General features: G+C 39.2%; 1 protein-coding gene across 1 annotated transcript; it reads left to right on the top strand.

Annotated features, from left to right (window-relative positions):
• Positions 1 to 2,338: 2,338 nt before the first annotated feature.
• LOC128739835 (uncharacterized) lies at positions 2,339 to 8,149 on the top strand. Its single transcript, XM_053835335.1, has one exon. The coding sequence runs from the start codon at positions 2,339 to 2,341 to the stop codon at positions 8,147 to 8,149; it is 5,811 nt and encodes a 1,936-aa protein (XP_053691310.1).
• The last annotated feature ends 7,038 nt before the right edge of the window (positions 8,150 to 15,187 follow it).

The raw sequence follows: 15,187 nt of genomic DNA on the forward strand, positions 1-15,187 counted from the left end.
AAACCCAGTGTCGCTCAACGTTCGAGCTCATCTAACATTATTACCTCAGTAAACAGCAGTGATAATTCGCAAAGCATTTTGAATCAGTCGGAAAACAGCAGTCAAATTGATTCGCAAATTTTCCAACATTTACAGAGCAGTGAATACGAGACCCAAAACGAAAAAACAACAAACGAACCACAGGTAAAAATAAAAAAATTAACTGTTGAACAAGGTATTTTAATTTAATTAAATAACACAGGCCTATGCTACAACCATCGAAGATGCTGAGGAGCTGCAAGAAACCAGAAACGGGGGAATGGAAAAGGATTCGGATTTTCAAAATACATTTGAGATGAGCGCGACAAGTTCACCGATATGTTCAGCCAAATCGTCCATGTTCGAAAAAAGAGGAAATAAAGAGAAGAAAACTGAAATTTCGTCCGAAGACACACTTCATATTATCAAAAATTTCTCACAAAGCGTTCCAATTTTCGTTCCGGGGGATTCAGCAGAATGCCTAGGAAATTTAATTGCGGCGAAACTTCGTGAGATGGAACCGTCAAAAAGAAAAGCAGTTGAACAGAAATTGATGTCTGTTATCTATGATATGTAACTTGGATTTTCAGATTAGAATACAGTTTGTTATATTGAACCTTCTTTTTGTTTTAATTAGGTAAAACTACATTTTTTCTTGGCTGTATGAAGTTGGCTGTCGTATGAGTTCAAATAATTTGGAAGAGTTTCGATGTAGCTACTGTTTTGGTTTTAACGTGTCTCAACGATTTTCAGATTGATATCTGAGCCAATTGTGTAAACAAATTGTTGCCCACACGATTTGCTCTGCGTCATCGAGGCGTACCGCAATGGGGTATGATATATTTGAAAACGCGCACCTAGGACACCAAAAGCATTTTCCGAGCATCTGCGAGCTCTTGATAACCTTAAAAAATTGTAATTGGCATGTACCTGTGGTGTGGCAATATTTATTCTACCTGTAATTGAAAATCCTTCTATCACTGCGGTTACGACATTAACCGCCAGGGTAGGGAATCAACAAATTTGTAGTCAACGGAAACGCCTCTTCTCCAACTGTGACATAAGGAAATTTCTTCTCTGATCCCGGTAACAATTTTTCTGGTGGGATTGCGAGAGTTTTGTCGTGCAATTTTTTTCTTAATGTTGACTTATTCCATATTCCTCCATCCATGACTCCTGGGATTCTCCTATTTAAGTATATACAGTGGTATTCCGATTATATCTACACCTGGTTTAATCTACACCCGATTTTAGGTACCCCCGATTTCGTCTACCATTTAGACTCGGTTTTATCTACCTTTTTACCTTTGTTATACTATAACAAAGGTTTAGGAATTGGTCGAAAAACACGAAATTGATCCGAGGCCCGGAGGGCCGAGCCATATATACCAATCGACAGGGTTCGACGAACTGAGCAATGTCTGTGTGTGTGTGTGTGTGTATGTGTGTATGTATGTGCGGGGCGCAACTTTTCTATCGCCTGTTTCTCGGAGATGGCTGAACCGATTTGTTCGCTATTACTTTTGTTTGAAAGGTATTATTGCCTAGTATATCACTATTGAATTGCTTCGAGGTCCGACATTTCGTTTAAAAGTTATAAGTAAAAAAGTGAAAATTACGTGACACGATTTTCTCCGGAACCAAATGATCGATTTCAATGATTTTGATATCGAATGAAAGCTGTGACGACGAGACCCCTCGATGCAGCGCAGTAGCAGACGCACTTTCATGCGATCAGCTTGATCGACCAGCGATCATATAAATCGACTTGCGATCGGCTGGATCGACGTACATTTGGCTACGTTAGTAGTGATATCAAAAGCATCTTATTGTCTACGAAAAAGAAGCCAGAATCAGATTGTAAAACGGAGCTCGCGGAGTTATAATTACTCGTTTATATATTTTATAGTATGTAAATTCTTATTTTTTACATAACCAAATAATATTTTCTGTATTTAACGTAGATTGGTGAAGTGCATAATTAATTGCCCAAAAGATATATTTCTTATTGTTACTAAATATCTATCATGTAAGTTTAGATTATAACCTAAATATGAAAGCACATTTATTATAAAGAATTATAATTAATTAGATATTTGGTAACGGATTTCTACCAAGTGTTACGATCCTTCAATTGGATAGCTAAGTACACCAAATAATTGTAAGCTTGCGAATTTAATCACATTATTATGCCATATTTAATAAACATAATCGTTTTGCAGTTGAAGTAAACCATAACCAAATTTCGGGTTTCACTATCAAAAGTGGTGCTATTCTTCTCCCCCACATTCTTCAAAATTATTTGTACGTGGGAATAACAATGGATGGACAACACAATCTCACCGGATTTAATTGCAAGCGTTGTACCTTGCCAGATTCGGCGGACAATCACATGGTTGCTTGTGATATATGCCAGGAATGGGAGCATTTTAAGTGTGCCGGGGTGGATGAGCGGATTGCTGATCAACCGTATCAATGTCAATCGTGTATCGCCAAGCAGTCGACAGAAAAATCTGTGTTTCTACAACCAGCGGCTGCTGAAAAGAAAAAATCTACCAAAACATCCAGTAAAATGGGATCAAAAGGCAAAAGCAAAGTTCCACCTACGCCTTCTGTTAATAGCATTACATCCAGTAACCGTGCTGCAATGGAAGCCCAAATGCGGCTGATTGAAGAGGAGCAACGTATGCAGGAACAGCAGCTTTTGGAGCAGGAGAAAATTCGAAAACAAGAGTGTGAAGAAGAACAGCGTCAAATCGAAGAGCAACGACAACTGATGGAGCGGGAAAAGTTGCTACGCGAGCGTAAGTTAAAAGAATCTAAAGCGTTCCAAGCACAGCAACAATTGATACGTCAGCAGTCTTTAGAAAAGAAACGTGGGTTAATGCAGCAGATGTCCGTTTCTGGTAGTCGCATTGGATCGGAGCTCGATCCAAAAGAACGTACGATGGATTGGGTGAGCAATCTGAAAGCAAATGATGGGCCTGTTTGCAACGCCGTCGAAGACAAAGAAGTAGCACATAGTGGTATAGTTCCTCCACGTGCTAGGTCGGTGGTCGAGCACCCTGTCGAAGCACCGTCTCACTCTCAACCACAGGTAAATGTAGCTCAACAATTAGCTGCCCGTCAGGTAATGGGGAGAGAACTTCCGTCTTTCAGTGGCCATCCAGAAGATTGGCCGATCTTCATCAGCAGCTTCGAACAATCGACAGCTGCTTGTGGCTTTACCGATGCAGAAAATCTAATTCGCCTACAACGATCGTTGAAAGGCCATGCGCTGGAGTCAGTCCGCAGTCGCTTGCTGCTACCCGCTGGAGTCCCTCACGTTATTAAAACTTTGCGGATATTATATGGTCGACCGGAACTACTGATTCGATCACTAACCGAAAAGATACAACGACTTCCGCCACCCAGGCATGATCGGTTAGCGACTATTATGGAGTTCGGCCTGGCTGTGCAAAATCTTGTAGACCATCTTAAAGCAGCACACCAAGTCAGCCATCTGACAAATCCAGTTTTAATGCAGGAGTTAATTGAAAAATTGCCCGGGCCCTTGAGGCTACAGTGGGCTATGTTCAAAGGGCAATTCCCTTCCGTAACGTTAGCCACTTTTGGAGATTTCATGTCGGGTCTGGTAGAAGCAGCAAGCGAAGTGACGTTTGAGCTACCGTGTATCAACAATACGCCTAGAGGAGAGAAGCAAAAACCAAAAGAAAAGTTTTTTCATCAAATGCATTCTACAGAGCAGAAGTTCGGAAAAATGCCTGAATCTGCTGCGGTAGGCAAGTCTCAAGGTTCGATCGGTAAACCTTGCCCTACGTGCAGCGTAGCTGGACATCGTGTAAATGAATGCGTTCGTTTCAAATCCCTAAGCGTGGTCGAAAGATGGAAAATTGTACAACAAAAAGGATTGTGCAGAACTTGCCTAAATAATCACGGCAAATGGCCATGTAAGTCATGGAAAGGGTGTGCGATCGACGGGTGCAGTGACAGGCATCACACTCTGCTCCACCCTCTGCCCACTGTGAAAATTTCCGCAAGTCACACCAGTCAAGGTGCATTGCATTGTCCACTATTTCGTATCCTACCAGTCGAGCTTTTTGGGAACGGTGTTTCAATCACGGTTTTTGCTTTTATCGATGAGGGTTCATCCGTTACCCTGTTAGAGGAAACAGTAGCTACAGAACTCGGCATTGCAGGAAGGTCTGAGCCTTTGACCTTACAGTGGACCGGGAACATGAAACGCGAGGAACCGAAATCGCAACAGTTGCAGTTGGAGATAGCAGGTAAAAACTGTGCAACGAGGCGTCAACCTTTTCGAGCCCGCACGGTTAGCAGTTTAGTACTTCCCAATCAAACGATTCGTTATACCGACTTAGCACGACGATATCCCCACCTGAGAGGATTACCGCTTGAGGATTATGGAGAGCGTCAACCGAAATTATTAATTGGTTTGGACAACCTTCGTCTGACTGTGCCGCTGAAGCGGCGCGAAGGCGGCAACGCTGATCCTATTGCAAATAAATGTAGGCTGGGATGGAGTATATACGGGTGCGGTGCAAACAGTTCCGATAAAACAACATCTGTTTATTTTCATCTTAGCGCGATCTCCGATGCAGACCGCGAGCTTAACGAACAACTCCGAGAATATTTTAGCATCGAAGCTGCAGGTACTACAATTCCTGTCGAGAAACTGGAATCGGCAGAAGATAGACGTGCGAGAAGGATTCTTGAAGAGAGCACCCGACGTACGACGTCGGGTTTTGAGACGGCCTTGCTATGGAAGGCGGACCATCGTGATTTTCCGGACAGTTTCCCCATGGCAACTCAGCGCCTCCTCTCATTCGAGCGTAAGTTGCAAAAGGATTCAGAGTTGAAGCAACGCGTTAACATGCAAATAAAGGAGTATGTGAAGAAAGGGTACGCCCACAAGGCCAGCGAAATGGAACTTCATTCTACGAAAGCGAATCAGGTGTGGTACCTACCACTCGGCGTCGTCGTTAATCCCAGAAAACCAGAAAAGTTACGACTCATCTGGGATGCGGCAGCCAAAGTAGATGGAGTTTCTTTCAACACTACTCTTCTGAAGGGACCTGATCTGCTATCTCCTCTCCCCACCGTACTCTTCCGGTTTCGGCAGTTTCCCGTGGCTGTGTGTGGGGACATCAGGCAGATGTTCCACCAAATCAAAATTAGGGAATCTGACCGTCAATCTCAGCGCTTTCTGTGGCGCGAAACATCCGATGAGCCTCCTACGGTGTACGTGATGGACGTTGCCACGTTTGGGTCTACATGTTCGCCCACCTCGGCACAATATGTAAAGAACCTTAACGCAAGGGAATTTATTGACGCTTTTCCTCGAGCGGTTGATGCTATTTTAAATAGCCACTATGTAGATGATCTGTTGGATAGCTTTCGAACGGTACAGGAAGCAGTTGATGTAATTAACCAGGTGAAGCTCGTGCATACCATGGGTGGCTTCGAGATACGAAATTTTCTGTGCAACCGACTGGAAGTTTTATCGCTAATAGGTGAGATCTCAGACGATGGTACAAAAGATTTGGCGCTAGAACGTGAAGGAGTAACGGAGTCCGTGCTTGGCATGCGATGGATTCCCGCAGACGACTGTTTTACCTACACGTTTATGCTTCGGAAAGATTTACTTCCAATACTTCGAGAGGAACACATTCCAACCAAACGCGAAATATTAAAAGTAGTTATGTCACTCTTTGACCCGCTGGGCCTGCTATCATTTTTTCTCGTCCATGGGAAAATAATTATACAAGATTGTTGGGCAACCGGAATTACGTGGGATGAACCAATCAATGCGGAACTCTACGAACGCTGGATTCGTTGGACAAGTTTCTTTCCTCTGTTGGATACACTCCGGATCCCACGGTGCTATTTTCTTTCAGGCCTGCCAGCAGGAAATCCCAACCTGCAGGTTCATGCGTTTGTAGATGCCAGCGAGCAAGCATATTGCTGTGTAATCTACTTCCGGCTGGAGGTAAACGGAAGCATTCAGGTTTCGTTGGTGGCCGCCAAAACCAAGGTGGCTCCGTTGAAAACATTGTCGATCCCGAAGCTCGAGTTAAAAGCAGCAGTGCTAGGAGTACGCCTTATGAATACCGTTATTAATTCTCACACTTTAACCTTTTGCCGACGTTACCTGTGGAGTGACTCCACTACTGTGTTGGCATGGATCCAATCAAATCATCGTCGATATCAAAAATTTGTTGCAGTTCAGGTGGGTGAGATACTAATGGCGACTGAACCGCAAGAATGGATGTGGGTTCCTACCAAGCTTAATATAGCAGACGAAGGTACTAAGTGGCGTTCGGATCCAAACTTTCGCTCCGATAACCCATGGTTTGTAGGGCCATGTTTTCTACGAACAACAGAAGAACATTGGCCAGAACAAAGGCGATTTACTACGACGGTGGAGGAAATACGTCCTCTGCTTATACACACATCTGCTTCACCACTCGTGGAAGTCAGTCGCTTCGGTCGCTGGGAAAAGCTCAATCGAACAATGGCTTACGTTATCCGCTTCATTCAGAATCTTCACCGAAAAAGAAACCGCTTACCCCTTGAACTTGAAGAAATTAAACAGCAGGAATTTCAAGAAGCAGAAGAAGCACTCTGGAAGATGGCACAAGCGGAGGGTTTTCCTTCAGAAATAGCGACTCTCAAACCTACTCAAGGGTCTCCTCAATCGCGCCATGCTGTTGTTGCGAAATCTAGTTCCATCTATAAAACGTGGCCATTTCTCGACGAAAAAGGCATACTCCGCAAGCGTGGTAGAATAGATGCTGCACCATTCGTTCTATTCGATGCAAAATATCCAATCATTCTCCCAAAGGGACATCCAATAGTTTTCCTTCTGATCGACTGGTATCATCGTCACTTTCGTCATGCGAATCGAGAAACCGTGGTGAACGAAATGCGACAGTGCTTCGAAATATCTAAACTTCGGGAGCAAATTAAAAAAGTAATGTCACAATGCAATTTGTGTCGAATAGCCAAAGCTTCTCCAAGTCATCCCCCCATGGCGTCCCTTCCCAGCAGTCGATTGACACCATTCGTTCAACCTTTCACTTCTGTCGGCGTGGACTACTTTGGACCAATCCATGCCAAAGTTGGCAGGAGCAATGCTAAGCGGTGGGTGGCCCTATTCACCTGCCTGACAATTCGTGCAGTGCATTTAGAAGTGGTGTACAGTCTATCAACGGAATCATGCATTTTGGCTGTTCGGCGCTTCGTTTCACGACGTGGATCTCCAGCTGAGTTCTACTCGGATAATGGTACGTGTTTCACGGGTGCCAGTAATCTTTTGCAACAAGAGATATTGGAAAGAAATCGAGCATTGGCCACGACATTCACCGATGCCCATACCTGCTGGAAATTCATTCCTCCTGCAACGCCTCACATGGGAGGCGTGTGGGAACGACTTGTGAGATCCGTGAAAGTCGCTGTCGGAACGTTGTTGGATTCTCCCCGAGTTCCGGACGACGAAACTTTACTTACCATCATGTGTGAAGCAGAAGCCATGATAAACCATAGACCATTAACGTATATCCCACTCGAGTCGGCTGATCAAGAAGCACTTACCCCGAACCATTTTCTGCTGGGATGCTCGAGTGGGAAGAAAACCCTTCCGTCGGAGCCAATAAAAAGGAATGCTACTCTGCGTAGCAGCTGGAAATTGGCTCAATATTTACGCGATGAGTTCTGGCGACGGTGGATCAGAGAATATCTGCCAGTCATAAACCGCAGATGCAAATGGTTCGACGAGGTCGAAGACATCAAAGTAGGTAACTTGGTATTTGTAGTGAGCGGAGCTTCAAGGAATCAGTGGATCAGAGGTCGCGTATTAGACGTGATTCGGGGACGTGACGGCCGAGTACGGCAGGCATTGGTCCAAACGGCTACAGGCGTGGTAAAGCGTGCAGCGGTGAATTTGGCGGTACTCGACGTCAGAGAGAATAGTGAATCCCACCATAGGCACTTGGAGGAACCGCGTCCACACCAGGATTCACCGGCGGGGGATTGTGACGACGAGACCCCTCGATGCAGCGCAGTAGCAGACGCACTTTCATGCGATCAGCTTGATCGACCAGCGATCATATAAATCGACTTGCGATCGGCTGGATCGACGTACATTTGGCTACGTTAGTAGTGATATCAAAAGCATCTTATTGTCTACGAAAAAGAAGCCAGAATCAGATTGTAAAACGGAGCTCGCGGAGTTATAATTACTCGTTTATATATTTTATAGTATGTAAATTCTTATTTTTTACATAACCAAATAATATTTTCTGTATTTAACGTAGATTGGTGAAGTGCATAATTAATTGCCCAAAAGATATATTTCTTATTGTTACTAAATATCTATCATGTAAGTTTAGATTATAACCTAAATATGAAAGCACATTTATTATAAAGAATTATAATTAATTAGATATTTGGTAACGGATTTCTACCAAGTGTTACGATCCTTCAATTGGATAGCTAAGTACACCAAATAATTGTAAGCTTGCGAATTTAATCACATTATTATGCCATATTTAATAAACATAATCGTTTTGCAGTTGAAGTAAACCATAACCAAATTTCGGGTTTCACTATCAAAAGTGGTGCTATTCTTCTCCCCCACAAAAGCTCTTGTTAACACTAAATTTTTTGGGTAAATTTTATTGAAAACAAACAAGTAGTTTAAAAGTTATGCTTAAAAAACCTGTTTTGACAAGGTAATAATTATCGCCTGTTTCTTAGAGATGACTAAACCGATTTAGGCGTTATTAGTCTCATTTGAAAGGTAACATAACCTAATAGATCACTATTGATTTGTTTTTTGATTGGACGTTTAATTTGAAAGTTATGAGCAATTGAATACAACATATTAAAATTTACAATAATTTATAACGATTTCATCTAAGATGATTTATCTAATTTGAATTATTTTGGCATCAAATTAGAGATTTTAATGCTGGAAATATATCTGCCAAATTTCAGAAGAATCGGTTTTGCCGATCAAAAGATATTAATCCTCCAACACTCGCGCCAACTTTTGTAATACGGTTACTCGCGCGCACAATGACCCAAAGCCAAAAAGACATGCGCACTAGAATTTTGACTGGGAAAACATGGTTTTAGGTTTATGGAACCTTCGGAAGAGTTTCTTGAAATTGATAGCTCTATCGTCTGGTAGAATTTAAATTTTGATTAATCCCCCTAAAAGTGAAATATAAAAATTATTTTTCTTCAGTTTCAATATAAGACATTGATATGTTCTGCAAAGTTTTAGAGCATCTAATTACAAAAAATTTTGTTGAATACAGTAACCTTCTATTTATTCAGCGAAGATAACAAAATCTTTTTTATTGTATATGAATTTGTAAAATCAGTTTTTCTATTTTAGCTCTTTTTGTAATTATTGTATGACTTGTTCATGTACTACAAAATTGTACAAATAGTAAAAATACACAACTTTGCTGAAAATAGCATACGTCTATGTTTGCTTGTTCAGGAACTGTAGAACTTTGATTATAAAAAATACCCAAATTTTGACCCCGAATTACTAGACTACCAGCAGACGGATACATTTTAAACATTTTACATTTCCTGATAGTTTTGCTGCATGCAGACACCATTTTTCCATATGAAGAAATGAGAGAAAATTCCAGTTGGGGTCAATTGCGGTACACCTCACATGCTGACTGCTTCGTTTCTGTGATGTCAGTTTATGCTGATCTATTTTCCCAACAATTTAAAATAATAATGCATTGAATAATTATGACATTTTGCTCATAATACGAAATAATACGAAGAATATACGTTAGTTAAACAGCGATTTGTAACTTTATAACAATATGGCATTCAAAAACCTACACGTGTTGTACAAAATGCGTGAGTAATTGAAGGTTAATAAAATTAGTAACAACCAACTTACCCTTACTCAGTAATTTCATGAAAAAAGGATCTATCAAAATTTATAAGTGCTGCTATTTTGTTCAAATTTTGTAAACTTATTCAATTTCCAAAAATTTTATGAAAACCAACGCACTACGCAACGTTAACCAATAGATGAATTATGTACCGCAGACTTGTCGATTTCGATCTCAAAGAGCAAGTAAGACCGTATAACAAAGGTTCCTTTCACCACTAGGTGGATTAAATCGGGTTTTTTAAATTGTCATTTCAACCATAAGGAATGAAAATTTGGAAGATTTCATGAATTTATGCATAACAGAGAATATTTCTTTGTATATTATAGTTTACTATATGGCATCTGTGGTATGTAATTATACACAGAATGGGTATAATAATGCTGAAGTCAAATACGCAATGTAACTTTCATTTATTTTGTTTGTAACGCATATTTTTAACATTTCATAATGATCCTTCGTGAGATTTTTCTATACCGTAACGCCAACGGGCACACCCCGTCTCCGCTAGGAACTATGGTTGTCACCTTTCTTTCTTTAAAAATTCTAATCTTTTGAATCATTGTACCGAGTTTAATAATTTTATTACCAAATAAAAGGCATTTTAATGAGCTTTACAGAAAAAAAACAATAAACTGACGTTCAATTTTTTTTATGATTGCAAAAACATTTTTTGTATGAACCTCTTAAAATCACTTAAAATATTTAATATATTCGCCTTTTATTTTTTCATTATATGTACTTTCAATGGCAAGCTAGTTGTTTACATACGATCAAAAAACAGACCTGTAACAAGATTAGAAAAGAGAACCCTAAGTACCAAATGAAAATACGGATCTAAAATTTACTGTAAAGGAATAAGTACACAAAATTTGAATAAAATCGGAGCAATTTTGAATTTCGATATGTCTTTTTTCATAATATTGCTGAGTTAACATGCATTATGGCTAATGGTTGATATGAATAAAATAACCCCTATGCCTAAAATTACGCTGAAATAATACATAATTGAAAAAAATTATTAATAATAGCAATATTTTTTGTTCATTTAAATTATTTTGGAGCAATTTATTTTTCCCCAAATTTGTCTACATTCCAAATATATCTACCAAAAATTTTCGGATGGGTAGATAAAATCGGTAAACCACTGTATATGGAATTTATATGAGTGAATAAAGGTGATGTAAAAATGAAAAGTAACCTGTAGCAAGGTGTCTTAATGTCAGAGAAAGCCTTTCCGCAGGTGGAATACTTATTCGTAAACGAGTATCTTGCTTTTGAATATAAGGAGTAACTTTCTTGAGTAGATATTCAAAAGATGTTGCGTCCATACGTAAACATCTAAATAAAATACATATTATGATAACGGAGATTCATGAGTCACCTATTCATGTTTATTTGCTATTACCTTCAAAATCGATAAACAGACAAGGCTAATTCCATAAATAGATTTTGATGATTTCCTTTTTCTTCACGACGCAATAAATATGAATGCACCCACACTTTTCGTTTTTTATTAGATTCCTTTTGTTTTTCTAACAAATTCGAATGTAGTAAAATAGCTGCAGTTAATTGCCGACGGCGAAATAATTCGCAATTTTCAAAATATCGTTTTCTCGTTGACATGGTACAGTGGACTCTCGGAAAAGTTAATCGATTGGGGAATGGGTCGATGAACTTTTCCGAAATATTAACTTTTCTGAGTAGTCCTAAGAGTCATCGAAAATGATAAATACAAAAGCGAAAAATATATTCTCGGATACAGGATATACATTTTTAGGAATCTGGAAGTTGTAATGTAAAGAAATATGTACCAAGATCCTTATGAAATGATACTTAGCTCCTTTCAGTAAATTTCAAATAGTCGGTTAATCTAGTTTACTTTTGACAATGTTCGTGCTTATTTTTTGTATTATACTGTTACTTCTTTTGCATTTAAAATTCAATCTGAGTTTGCACTTTTCCAGTTTGTTATCAAAAATCCTGAAGCAACTATGTGCCCGTATTGAACTATTACTACGACTGTCCGGTACAAGAGTTTAATTTAATCCCAGCTTTGATGATACTCTGTATGAAGTTGTGGAAAGGCGATAATAAACCGAAAAATGAGAAATAAAGATGACAGGAAACACACGTGTGTGTTAATATTTTTTGAAACGATGGTTCTACAATATATATGTATGACCACATTGCAAGGTCAAGACTAAAAACTTGAGATTAGTCTATTACACGTGTGAATGAACGCTTTGGACAACCAATAAATTTAAACTCTCAGAAAAGTTAAGCCAAAAATTAACTTTTAGAGCGTTGCATGAGAGCTAATATTCGCTTAACTTTTCTGAACAATTAACTTTTCAGAGAGTTAACTTTTCCGAGAGTCTACTGTACTTTCTTGAAAAGTGAAAAAATGCACGTTACATTATTGTTTACAAAACGAATTCGAAAAGGGAACGGGCGCGGTTGCGGTTGTGCAAATGTGATTGAAAACGGAAAGGAACCGGACCGCTGCAGTGGAACGGCAACGGCTAGTGGGATACGGCCTTAAGAAGGTGCAAGAGATCGTTTAATGCCCTCACTCAAGATCTAGACTCACATTACCTCCATAACTTTTTCTTCCAAGACATCAGTTATGAACACATGACTAGTGATGTCCAAAATTTTCAATTATTCGATTACCGATTAATCGATCTAATCGATTTAATTCAACTATTCGTGTCAGTCAGTCAGTCTGTCAGATTAATCGAACGATTATGAACCATTAACGAGCATTATTCGGGCATTATTTGTACTCATTGAACTATTCGATTAATTCAACTACTCGTGCTGGCAGTATTTGACTAAAAATTATTCGAATATTCCATGTGTTATTCGATTAGTTAAATTAATCGAACGATTAACGGACATCACTACACATGACAGCAGTATATCTATACAATCGTTCGAAGTGGGGATTGTAAGTACTTTCCCAAATATTCCAATTTACTTTCAGAGCATCCTACTAGTTTAGAGGACATCTTTTTATTACGTCATGCAAATTTTGACCAAAATCAATTCCTTTCATTCAACAATTCTATATTACTCTCCCCTACCGTCCCTTCATCAATTGTAGAACGACCGTTTCAAAAAAAAAAATATATGCATATATGCTTGGCCGCATTTCAAGGTCAAGACTAAAAACACGAGGTTTGGTATATGTTACAAATTTGTCAACCTCCTCTTCCCCCTATAAGCGTGACATCGTCCTGTTAGAACTAGTTACTATAAATATATAGTTCAGCGGATACACAATTGGGAGCCAATTTAAACTACAAAAGCGGAGTCAATCGTTTTTCAAAATACGAAATGTAGGAGTAACCTTAACCCTCTAAAGGGTAACATTGTAAAAACGATGCAATCAAGCAAATGACTACTTTGTCATTGAAGTACACCCAGAAGAAGCTGGAGTGTTGATTTTCATGGAACCTTTTTCAACGCCGACTAGCGATTATTTTCCTTAAAAGCCAGCGCATTTCTTCATTACTTCAAATTTAATTTCAAAAATCAGGGGTGCCTGATTTTCTATCCGCAGAGCTATATATATGGTAACTATAGATAGAACGAAGAAACCTGCTCGCTTTTCTTCGTTAATAGAAATAAACTGAAACTCTTGTAGCTAGGATGTATGTTCAATTGTCGTCTGTGCCTGGGAAGTATGGTGATCATACTGAAAATGCATGGGAAAATTTGACCTTGAAACTTTTGGTTGATTTTCACTATTTATCAATTTGGGACCGAATTGAAAAACAATGATGTACTAATTACCATACAATTGCCAAACCATTGAAAACTGTTCAGAACTGGTAGAGTTATTAGCGTTCGAAATTTTTCATTATTTGGTTACGCTCGTCTGAATCTAAATTTTGCAATGACACCCTTGGGTAAGACGTAGTCCTACGTCAAAAACAATGAAGCTTTTAAAGTTGCTTGCAACATTTTACGGTCCATGGTTGATGGTAAAGCCATCAATTCGGTGGTAGAAAATAAGTCGACACAGTCGTGTTATTTGTGCGGAGCAAGCCCAAAAGAAATGAATCATATCGATCATGTAAGAACTAAAGCGATGAAAAACGAACGTTACGAATTTGGATTAAGCATTCTCCATGCATGGATTAGATTTTTCGAATACTTCATACATAAATATTTCGTATAAGCTTGAAGTCAAAAAGGAAACTCCAACAATGGCAATACAGGTAGAAGGTTAGAAATCCGGAAAAACTGCTAAAACGACTGAAAGCGCGACGCAAGTGCAAATCAAAGAAGAGAAGCAATACTGTACGTTATGGCATATGAGATAGAAGAAAACCTAGGAAATTAAGGGAAGTACTGCTTGGAGATGGCAATACTTCCTGTTCCACATCCATATTCCTGGTACTATATGCAGAAAACCGTTCATAAGATTTTGATCCAAGGATCGTGTCATTTTGAAAAATTTTCTTTCCTATTTCATTCCCTATTGGACAACTCTCTGAGGAAGCTCTAGAAAGTCGAAACAAACACATTAAGAGGTATGAAAATTTTGTACTGCATAGACTAGTCTCGGACCATCAGATCCACCTATTAGTAGCCTACGAAAATCGCAAGAGTCGTCAAGTAAACTTTACGGTTGATTACAGTATTAATTTACAATTATGATGTCCTGAAAGTGAACCGTACATACTGTGAATTTTTGTGCAACAAGCCCTTTATTTTCAGCGATGTATGAATATGGTGTAAGAATATAATCAAAACTGAAGTCTTGTAAGAAAACATCAGAGGGGCTGTGTACAAGACACGACCGCATGCGTGACGCAGGACTACGTAAGTCTCTTTGTAGTGAATAGTGATAGCAGCATGTATCCACGCATGTAATAATATGATTCCTCATGTACATCATGCTACATGCAGCATTTGTTGGGACTAACTGCCGGTTGAGAAAATTCGATTTTTTTAAATGAATGTTACTAACGTCTCAAATCTTTCTTCAACATTAAACACTATTTACATATATATGTATTTTGATGACATCAAAAAATTGTTATGTTATGTTATGTTATTTTATGTTGTTATGTATGTTATGTTGTATGTTATGGATGTTATGTTGTATGTTATGTTGTTTATGAATGGCTTGGCTGTGCTGCAGGTTGAGAAATTCAAATTTTTGCAAGTCGATAATTTTGACGTAGACTACGTCTTACCGCAGGGTG

The sequence above is a fragment of the Sabethes cyaneus genome, chromosome 3 (genome assembly GCF_943734655.1).
Source record: "Sabethes cyaneus chromosome 3, idSabCyanKW18_F2, whole genome shotgun sequence".
NCBI classification, from domain to species: Eukaryota; Metazoa; Arthropoda; class Insecta; order Diptera; family Culicidae; genus Sabethes; species Sabethes cyaneus.

Coding starts and splice junctions, on each gene's coding strand:
- LOC128739835 (XM_053835335.1), top strand. CDS start 2,339: ATGGATGGACAACACAATCTCACCGGATTTAATTGCAAGCGTTGTACC.